Source organism: Oratosquilla oratoria, chromosome 23 (genome assembly GCF_046742065.1).
Source record: "Oratosquilla oratoria isolate Oo_2021 chromosome 23, ASM4674206v1, whole genome shotgun sequence".
Lineage (NCBI taxonomy): Eukaryota > Metazoa > Arthropoda > Malacostraca > Stomatopoda > Squillidae > Oratosquilla > Oratosquilla oratoria.
In genome coordinates, this window is record NC_134799.1 from 56,475,686 (window position 1) to 56,487,198 (window position 11,513).

Consider the following 11,513-nt stretch of genomic DNA (forward strand, 5'->3'; position numbering starts at 1 on the left):
GAAGCTTTATTCCTGACGTTTCGTCATTCCTTTGAGAAAGTCGTTAGACGAAACGTTAGTATAGTCTATAAAGGTTGGTCTTAAAGTTAATTAATGGTTCCTATCGTACTCTGTCTCCCTGCGCTTCAACTAAACATCTTACAGTAACATCAAATAAATTAAACTTAGCATCTACTGTTGGTGGTGGGAGTGGGTTCAGACGAGCACGGATTCGCACCTCGGATGAGGCCTTTGTAGCGATGGGCGGGAACTGCCTGGTCACGGTTGGTATCTCCGAGCGGGCACTGAAGACGGCTGGGTAGGCGTCTCTCCGCAATTCCGCTAACGTCCTTCCGGTCTGGATGTCCCGAAAGGGGATGTATCTGCCCCTCGCGACCTTGATGCGATGATCCTGGTAATCTACACGATGGCGATGAGATCCTGATCACAGGTAACAAGGAACGCCGTAGCACTGAGTTCCTTGACACTTATGTTTTAGTTACGCGTGTTCACCTGACACTAGGGGTCAATCGGTCTTGAATTTTGGATAGGGTTTAACTAGTTCGTATTAACGAAGTGAATCATCGCAGCCACTGTGCGAGACCAATGCACCTGAATCTTCCGAGACCGCGTAGGAGTTACTTCATGTTCTCTGAGAACCCACGCTAGACTGACCTCTGTCTCACGGCATGTCAGGTCGTGATGCTCGCTAGCCGGCTTCCGACGTTGCCAATAGTTCTATGTCTCCGTCCCTAGTTGTGAAGGGTACTACGAATAATGTTCATGTGGGAGGTGACACAGTTGCAATTGTTCTTTGAGGTAGACACTGTTCACGAGCGGGTTAAACACAATCCTAATTATTCTAATTGCCTAGCTTAAACAAATATGTGGCAGCGCGCAGGGGGGGGAGGGTTTGTGTTTGAGCGCTTTGTGTGGGCGCGAAAACCGTTGAGCATGGCTCTGAGAACACAAATCAAAAAGGGGGGGGGGTGTTTCTAGATAATTAGAAGTCTCTCCCTTCGTTAAGGCACTGAAATTGATTGTCAAAAATAACATGACAGATAAAGAGGATAACGAGGAGGAGAAAGGACAGGATGTAGCTACTAGAAGTCTTAAGGACTCTGGAAATTCCCCCGAGTATAGGGAATGAAGGGCTGATACGGAGAGAAAACAGACGAGAAAATGGGAAGGGGAGACAGCGAGCCGGGTGTCACAATTTCAAAAATTGTGACAAATGGAGACATAATACAATAATCATTCAGGATCCCCCGAAATGGTGATGGCGAGATAGTGGTACTATGTAAGTGTTACATACAATCATTATGCCCCGTCTCCGGGGAATATTGTCTGTCACTATGGGTCACTGGAGACAATAATACCAAGGGTGTTCGTGTTAGGATGGTTACACAGCCCGCACGGTCATCACCGTGGCATATCATCCGTCTGGGAGCCCCGTCACACAGGTCGACTCCCAAGTCGGAGACGATATTGTCCCTTCGTACCATGGTCTTGCGTCGGCGTTACTTGTGGCGGGTGGGTAGGAGGTGGTCGTATGGGGATATCGGTAGACCGTTCCGCATCTTTCGGTGTGTTGACATGGCATTAGTGGCTGCGTGTACTTGTATCTTGTTTTAAGGCATGATAGGGTGAGCATTGCGCGTGACGTCCATTACGTAGGTATAGGCTGCCTTGGTAAGATGGTCCACCGTTTAATAAATTCATTGCTTCTGAGGGCGACAAACAATAGTATATTAGTCATAGTATTATGTAAAGAGATACAGAAGGAGGTATAGTTGGATTTAACAATCAAAATCCCCCAAAATGGGGGTGGCGAGCTAGGAGTGTATCTAAGTTGTCGTCACTAAGTAAATATTTACATACAGTTATCACGTCTTGTCTCTGTGGAATACTGTCTGTCACAATGGGGCATTGGAGACAGTAATGTTCAAGAGTGTTGGCGTTAGGGCGGTTACACAGCCTGCATGATGAGTAATGTGGCATATCTTCCGCCTGGGATATTTGCCACACAGGTTATACACAAGGGAGAGGATGGCAGCAAATTGGATGTGAGTATTAAGGGAGAGAATCAGGAGGAAGTGGATAGCTTTAGACACTTTGGAACGAATGTGGCGGGAAAAGGAGGAGTGGAAGTGGAAGTAGAGAAGCAAGTGAATGCCTTGGGGGATTAAAAATTGTAACGAAAAATAAACATTTAGGAATGGATGCTAAGAGAAGATTATATGGAAGGATAGTTATGCCGATAACACTGTATGGAGCAGAAACATGGGACATAAAGAGAGGAAGAGTTAAATGTGTATGGGATAAAATGCCTTTTTTTTTTAATAATTTTATTACGCTCAAAGAGCGGCAAGCCTAGCACATATCAAATTAACTATTTACATGCGAATCGTGACTCACAGGACACGCTGTTCGACTGAGGCGGCAATTTGTAGACAAGTACAAATTTCCAGAGGTTGGGACACAGTGGTGGAGGACATGATGATACAATCAGGGACAACAACAGCATGTATAAAACAGCACTGTTAATAATATCACAGTCAACAGTATATACCAGTGGTTCTTAACCTTTTCATTACCACGCCCCCCCTACGAACTACTATTTTTTTCATGCCCCTTTGCATATATAGGTAAATATTATTCTCTAATTTAAAAATAGAATAGAAACGGCAATGTCTTTTTAGTCCATTTATTAAGTATAAATTGCAATAATTTGATATTTGACACTTTCGAATAGGTACATGATTATGAGATATTTGGCACTGCTTCTTAGCTACCAGATCTAGAATACGCGGTCGAATACTCGAGAGTGCACAACGCAAGTCGCCTTCAACGTTGAGGCGGTTTCTGTACTTAGTCTTGATAGAAACGAGCGTGGAAAATACCGTTTCACACATATATGTGGATCCAAACATTGTTAGAATCCGAAGAGCCTGGTGTGAGGTCAAAGGGTAAACATGAAGGTATTTGACCCAGAAAGTCTCCAAATCCATATCTTTGAAGTCTTCTTTAGCTGTGGAGTCGAACTTCAACTCTAGGAACTCTTCTTGGACTTCTTCAGCTACATCAGCTACTTCACATTGAAATGGATTCCTGGTGAATTTCCATGCCTCACGCTTGTCGTCTATATCTGGGAAGTATCTGACGAATTCCGATTTCAAGTCACTTAGATGAGTGATTATTTGCTCTTCTCAGAGTCGAGGTTACTGTCAGCGAGAGCCGTATCTAAGTTTCTAAAACTGGCTACATTTCCCTGTAGAACTCGACATTTCCAAAGATCGAGTTTGGCCATGAAGGTACGAATGGTGTCATGGTGCACAAGGATATTGATGTTTTTTCCTTGTAGTTTGAGGTTCACAGCATTCAATGCCTCAAAAATATCCACCAGGTAGGCTAAGGTTGCATGAAAGCCTTCAGACTGAAATTTGTCATAAAGGTCTACTTTCTGCTGTGAATCTAGAAATATTTCTACTTCTTCTCGTAACTCATAAAGCCTTCCAAGCATATTTCCTTTTGACAACCATCGCACGTTCGTGTGAAAAAGCAAGGCTTCATGTTCGGATTCCATATCCTTACACAGCAGTTTAAAAAGACGACTGTTCAAGGCTCCAGCTTTGACAAAATTGACAATCTTGATAGCCACATTCAAGACGTCCATCATTTCAACAGGCAAAGTTCTGGATGCTAAGGCTTCCTGATGAAGTATGCAGTGTGTACTCATTACGGAAGGATTTCTTTCTTTCACCTTTGTGACAAACCCAGACCGTAAACCACGCATGGCTGGTGCTCCATCAGTACACACTCCTACCAGCGACTCCCAAGAAAGCTGATTTTCCTGGAAAAAATCTGATATAACATCAAAAATAGCTTCTGCTGTTGTGAAACTTTCCATCGGGTGACAGAACATAATTTCCTCTTTTATATTATTGCCTGATACAAAACGAGCATACATCAGAAGCTGAGAACACTGAGCGACATCAGTCGTTTCATCACACTGGATGGCAAAAACAGGGGAGGCTCTTACTTGGTCGAGAGTCTGAACTTTGATATCTTGAGATAATTCATCTATCCTTTTCTTGACTGTATCATTTGACAGAGAAATCTGGGAAAGCTTATTTGCACTATCTTTCCCCAAAACGAGTTCTGCTGCACATAATATACTTGGTTTTATGAGAGACTCTCCAATGTTATGACTCTTCTTGCTCTTTGCAATCAACATAGCGATCTCATAGGAAGCCTCAAGAACCTTTGAAGATTGCTGCCGAAATGACCCACTGTCGTCCAGTTTAGCTCGCTTCAAGGTGTCTTTTTTAGTTTCAAAGAATGCCTTCGGCTTGTCAACTAAAGCAGGATGTGATGTCCTCAAGTGGCGTTCCAGGCGTGAAGGCCGCATTCCATCATTGCTCAGAGTCTTGTAACATATCACACACAGTGGAACCTCGGTGTCACCCCTTTGGAGAGACACAAATCCAAATCGAATGTAATCTTCAATGTACTTCCGTTTCTTAGCACTCATTGCAAAATACTTGATGTTTTGTATCTATGTAAATATGTAGAACAAATAAGGCCAACACAACAATAAGCAATAATCACACAACGACTGGTGAAATGCAATTGTCTCAGTCCCACCGTCCCACACATTGATAGCATCGCGCGAGAATTTACTAGCCAATCAGCTTCCGTCTTATCATGACGTCATCGTACGATTCAACTGACGAAGACAACCTTGGAAGAAACGCTCTGCCTAAACGGGTCTCACTCTAACGGTTCATTAGTAAGAAAGAATTCAGTAATAATTCATATGCTTATGCTTATAGTACTGGCCCATGCTGTTGTAAAAGTAATCACTAACTGGAAAAACTTATACTTTTCACCCGAAAGCTCGCGCCCCCCCCTGGAAATGATCCACGCCCCCCTAGGGGGGCGCGCCCCCCTGGTTAAGAATCACTGGTATATACAAAAAAAAAGTATGAACAATATAACGGAGCTGCTTAGTGTAGGCCTTATGATCTCTTGCAGTCTCCTTCATTCTTATGTTCTTACGTTCTTATTACAGTTATGATATAAGGGACATTGACATATTGAAACAGTCGTGGACAAGATCACACATTAGAATTATTACGTCGTTAGCAACGATAGTTAGCACCCACCAAAGTGGCGACGTAAGAGCAGTGTTTCTAAATGGTCGTCGGTAAGCAAGTATTTACATACATCAATGACAGACCCTCTATGGGGAATTAAATCTGTTAATGCAGGGCATTCAAGGCAATAATGCTGAAGGTTGTTTGCATTGGGCAAGTCACACAGTTTACAGGAAGAAAATTGAGGCATGTCTCTTGTCTCGCTAACCTGCCACACTGGTCTGTAGCCTAATATAAGTCGAGCAGATACCACATTATGTCTTCTATCTAAGAGTCCTCGGCGGCGATACTTGTGGGGGCGATTGGCAAAGTGATCATAGTGCTGAATGGTCACACTCGAAGGTCGCTCGATATTCCTCCGGTGAACGATAGGCAAATGAGCTGCAGCACTTATCTTGCGTCTGTAGAATGAGAGGGAACTAGGTGAAGAGTCAGCAGCAGGTGAGGGCTGCTCGCAGGCTGCCTTGGCGAGTAGATCCACCGTCTCGTTGCTAGTTATTCCTACGTAATAAGGGATCCACAGGAAGTGCATAACAAGGGAGTGCTCAAGGGCTGTGGCTAGCTGAAATAGAATGTGAGTTATTAGGTTATGGGGTTCTGATTTTTGGGAAGACAAGGCACGGAGAGTAGATTGAGAGTCGCAGATAATCAGGCCATTACTACCAATACGTAACAGTAGATTGACAGCATCCAGGAGTCCGTGGTGCTCGCAGGAAGTTGAGCTAAGAAAACCTGGTAGTCGGCGTCCAGTCCAGCCTCCATGGGGTGGAACCATACTAGGCGAGTAGATGGCACAGCCCGTGTTTCCGTCCGGTTGCAGCGACCCGTCTGTGTATATTGTATGGACAGCTGGGAGGGAAGAGGTCACTTTGGCGATGGTTTCTAGAGCTAGTTGCTTCTGTAGTAGGGGCAGGTCACTTTTGCAGGTTGGTGTATAGGTGACAGCGAGGAGCGGAACCCTCCAGGGGGGGCGGACTGTGAACAATTTCTTGTCTAGGAATATGAAATCCTATACTCTGTAGGTTTGTGCGAATGGCTCTAATAAGGGCTCAACCACCAGGTTGGAGTCGGGGCCGAGGTGCAGTAGGGTCGAGAGACGTTCTGAGGACATTCGAGTAGAGGGGGGTAATCTGTGGGGTGTGTAATCATTTAACAGTGAAATATGTTTCATTAGCGTGCATTCGTTCCGCCAGAGGGAATAGATGTAGTTCCTGTAGCATATTGGCAACCCGAGTAGAGATTGGGCAACCCAGTATGAGCCGCATAGCTTTATTTTGAAACTTATCGAGGAGGTCAAATGCTGATTTAGGTAGTTGACATAAGGCAGGAGAGAGATAATCGATGACTGAGGATGAAATGCCTGAAAGGTATGGCAGGGCTTACTAGGCTGAATAGAGTAAGAAACGAGGAGGCAAGGAGGAGAGCGGGAGTGGAAAGGGAGTTGATAGATAAGGTTGATGAAATAATATTGGGATGGTGAAGAAAGATTAATAAAAGAGGCGTGGAAGTCAGCGGTGAAGGGAGTAAACATGAGACGGTAACCAAGGATGAGATGGATGGATGGGGTAAAATGGGCATTGGGAAAGAGGGGAATGTCTGTTGAGGAAGGAAGGAGGGAAGAAGACAGAAGATAGAGATGGGGTATGGAGGAGGTCAAGGAGTATGTGTGAATGATATTTTGACACAGCCTGAAAGGGTTTCTCCCCGTTTTATCCTTTTTCTGCATTAGGGGGATGGGGAGGAGGGTTTCGCTGATTAAGTGAAGCGGCCTTGCTGTAGATGAGCTGTGTCTTGCTGCGTTGCTTCTGATCCAGGGCAGTGAGCGAGATGCAGCGATGATCCGTCATCCAGGAGCCAAGAAAAGAGGGAGGGAAGGGTGGTGAATGAGAGTTGAGTATATGGGATAGAATGGGTGGGAGTGGATTTACGCATTTGACTTTGGATACCTCCCTTGTCAGGGAGAAAAAGTCCTTGGTATATGTATGTATGCATTACATTTATCGAGATCTACTTACAGCAGGCCAATAACTACCGAGATCTACCAAGATCACGAAGAATTACCTAATTTTACCGAGATCGGTGTCGATTTACCGATATTTTTATTACATTTACAGAGATCTGCTTATATCAGGTCAACAACTACCTAGATCCACCGAGATAGGGGTCGATTTACCGTGATCTGGCTATACCATGTCAATAACTACCGATATAATGAAGAATTACACACTACATTCAACACTTTCCCATACCTATATCCCTATTTTTTTACTCAAGCAGATCAGTAAACTAGCACTTGCCATCCCATATCTCCTATTAACTGGCAACTAGAAACAAACCCAGGCTCCTGCACTTGCCTCACCATCACGCAACACATTAAATATACACACGTGTCCATCAATCCCAGTACATGCCACAAATGATTCCATTTAAAACATATAAGACTTAAAAACACAAACTTGAGCTGTAACCAACACAAGACAACCTTCAACATCCTACAGACATCAGCCCAACAGGAAAATCTCTCTGTATTCAGGGCACAATCTTAGTGGTTGCATGTAGGGCAGTTTGGATCTGTGGCCAGGCCTATCTTGTGTTGGTACTGTAAAACAGTTGCCCTAGATGCAACTACTATACAGAAGATAGGAACACAAAAATTCTTCCCCTGAGTGAATTATGGGCATGCCTGGAGGCCATTGCCAGGTACCTGGGGCTGTGGGTCTTCTGCAATAGAGATTTGGGGCAAACATGTTGACTGATTGACTGACTGACTGATTGACTGACTGACTTTTTACTTCTCTTTAGAGGATTATTTGGTTGGGCTAATGTTGAGAGGGGATGTTCGTGAAGTATTGACTTTAGTGGTCTTTCTTGAAGAGGTTGTTTGTTGATCAGATTTCGTATGGATACTGGTGGTAAGTTGTTGTATATGTTTGAGTAATAAGCTGCTGCTCTTTTTGTATATGTGTGAATAATATTTTTTCAATGTTTAGCTGGTAGTGCTTGCGTTATATAATGAGGTGGTAGAACACTGGAAACTATCAAGAAGCTTTTTAATTGAAACACACAGGGTCCAGACAAGATATTGTCCAGTAGACACCATATGAAATGTCAGGGACCATCAGAATAACCAAAATCTTGTAGATTCTTCTAGCATACCACTTGATCCACTGTCTGCATTATCTCTTAATCTTCCAGTCCAGCTTTGTATGTCTTTTCTATTGTGCTTAAGTTACTGATGCATGTTTTCACACGTGCCTCCAGGAACTATTATTAATTTGGTTATTGTTTTTCCTCTGCCTCTGCAGTACCTCATTTATTTCAGTCTTATTGCCCTACCAGGGATGGAGGGATAGGCAGATTTGATATCCAAGAGGGAAATATATTGAATGTTTCCACAGAATTTGTTTCTCATCAATGGCGGGGCTACGGCACGTCGTCGCGTGGCGTGCGCGTGCGGACGCGTCAGTGAGGCCCTCGGTCTGTCCTTCCAGCAGAAAGAACGCCGGCTCGTGATGTCCACTCCTCGACGGCCCGGAGGAGGGCAGGAGAAGACGACGGCTCGGGAGGGAGGCAGGCCATTTGCAACACTGAATCTTTTAGATTAATAAACTGTCTTTGTCGTTTGTTTTATTTACCCTTCTTTTTTTTCCTCTTATGCGTGTATGTGTATTCCAAGTGATCAGGCTTATTATATAGAATTTGTTTTTGAATTTCATGTCATCATTAATAACTCTTTAGAAAACGGGTTCACACTATGTCTCTGACATGTCATAGTTACACTCCTTAAATCTCCCCCTTATACCACCTGTATAACTCCACCTTTTCAGTGCAATATTGTCCCCTAAGGATAGAAATACATGATTTCATCGTCGCCAAAATCGATCAAAAGGATTCTGGTTAAAGTCCATTGAGGTTCCACACACTGTAGTGGAACGCGCGAAAGGATTTTCCCCTTTCCCATATTCCTTTTCTTGTTAATCTCTCTCTCTCATCTCGGACAGACTCGATCGAGGTTCTGCACGGCCATACCAAGCGTATTTTTTCATTACTATATTTTCTCTTAAACCTCTCTCTCTCTCTCTCTCAAAACCTGCACAATGCGCGATGTTTCTTACGATTTGGTGGTCTTAAGCATGTAAGATCGCCTATACCTCTATTACAACAGAAATTATCCACCTGTTTTTAAAAATCTATTAGTTTGCTTGCCTGTATTCAACCACAACCAAAAAAAAAAAAAAAAAAAAAGCGCAAAACGTCACTGTGCTTGCATAAAAGTAGAATCTTCTGAGATGGGGACAGCTACAGCACAACTGTATCGATGAAATCGAACCACAAGTTGTTACCGAGTTGGTTCCCTCCTACGATCTAATTTGGTTAAATCTTCATATTCCCTGTCAAATTGAAAATGATTTTTCGGAAAGAATATCATCGGATTCTTTGAAAGAAAGGAGACCAGATGCCAACAGATTCCGACAGACTTTAAGAGATGACAATGGTAGTGACTGACAGACTCTTGAAGACAAAAAATGGTCAGTAGGGATACATCTAGGAGTACAAAAGAAATTTAAAAGAAAAGAAAGAAAAGAAAGTAAGAAGGACCTACAGGAAGCTGTACGAAAATTTCTCTTGCCTAGAATCTTATATAGAAACTGTCACGTCACACTGGGTTCATACTCGTGATGTGACATATTTATTCCTTGAGCATAATTACACTGTGTTATGCTACCCCTTTGTGTGAGAATGAACAATGACTCCTTGTCCGCTAAGGCCGTTGACCTGGAACGCGCGCGAAAGCTCTCGTAAGCAAGCGGCGGAGTGATACGAAGCCAACGCCGCCCGCTAGCTGAGGTCAAGGGGCGCGTGAATCGAGAAGGCGAAGTAGTGCCTCCCCTCCCTTCTACCTCATTATCTTGTAGGTTAAGGTATAAGCTAGGGAATTATTGTGAACCCTCTCCATACATAAATAAAGGAAGTAATGGATGTGTGGAGTTGGGTGGATAGGGATAGGAAATGTATTTTAAGATAAGTTGGCATTGGGCAATAGCACTTGTGTTGTGCGGTTGGGGTATAAATCAGGGGGTGAGGTCACCCACGCTGCTCCCTCCGCACTCGACCTCTGCGCATTGTCGGTACTTGTAAGTAAGAGATATTCTCATTAGTTGTGTTAATAAATATTTCGGTGATTTTGTATATCTTCTTTCTTTATCCTGGCGTGTTGGACGTATCTATAAAGAGGCGATTATTCTCTGAGACTCTGGATTGTATGAATTACTCAAACTCTGTTTTAGAGTTTGATGTAACACAAAAACTGAGCTTAGGGCATGACAGAAACCAACATGGAGACACCTACAGGCACCTGGAGACGTCACCAGGTTCATAGAACTCGCATTGACGGAGTCGAGTTCTTAGGGACTTCCGCAGATTCCGACAGACTCTGGCAGACACAGAGAAGACATGCAGGCAGTAGGTGTCCTTGGAGAAGCCGACAGTAAGTCCAGAATAAAGGAACAGGAAAAAAAATCATAATGGGGACTTACAAAGCTTCATACGAAAATTCTTCTTGATATAAAAATTGTATTCGTCTAACAGGAATTCGTCGTCGTCGTCGTCGTCGTCGTTATAATTATCATCATTATACCCCCCGTCACCTACTGTTCAGAGTTTGTGAAGAATTAATTTTAGTATTCATTGAAGTGAAGTTTTATTGATTCGCAGCCGAATGACTTCGACTGCTGGCACTTGACAGAATTAGAATTTATAAACGACATCACCGTCTTTTTGAAAGTTAGTGCCACACCGAATTACCGCCATAGAAGAGTCCGCCGTAAGAATTTCAGCCTCGTTTTCTCCCGTTGTATGATTCTGCATTTGCCTTCAATTTGTCAGACTAGTCCTGTATTTCTGTGGGACTCTCATCGACAGCTGTAGGTATGTTTGTCGAAATTCTTTTTGTCGTCTCTGACTGTCGGAGTCTCTGTATTGATCCGAATCTTGAAATGTATATATATACATACATACATACATACATACATATATATATATATATATATATATATATATATATATATATATATATATATATATATATCAAGAAGAATGGTGTTAACCAGTACTATGCCGGTCCCAAGCCCGGACAAAAGAGGAGGGTTGCTGTGACAGGTCTAGCAAACCGGCAGTGTAAAACATTTTTTGCTCGGGAAATGCATAGGCAGCCTCGGAACAGACGGATACACAAGTTGACGACCCAGAAAGAAAATGGACAAAGGACACGGAATACTCTCAAAATCGCAACAATCAACGTTTCTACACTACGCGGGAAAGAAGAAGAATTAGTAACTTTAATGGAGGAAAGGAAAATAACAATACTTGGACTTT

At 43.2% G+C, this 11,513-nt stretch overlaps 1 protein-coding gene across 1 annotated transcript; it reads right to left on the reverse strand.

Annotated features, from left to right (window-relative positions):
- Positions 1-100: 100 nt before the first annotated feature.
- Positions 101-7,885, reverse strand: LOC143037825 (protein FAM200C-like). The gene is made up of 5 exons (XM_076206383.1): positions 7,843-7,885; positions 5,473-5,639; positions 3,205-4,537; positions 2,789-3,121; positions 101-420 (listed from the first exon to the last, which is right to left on the reverse strand). Exons 1-5 carry the CDS (start codon positions 7,883-7,885, stop codon positions 101-103), a joined length of 2,196 nt encoding a protein of 731 aa, XP_076062498.1.
- Between the last annotated feature and the right edge of the window lie 3,628 nt (positions 7,886-11,513).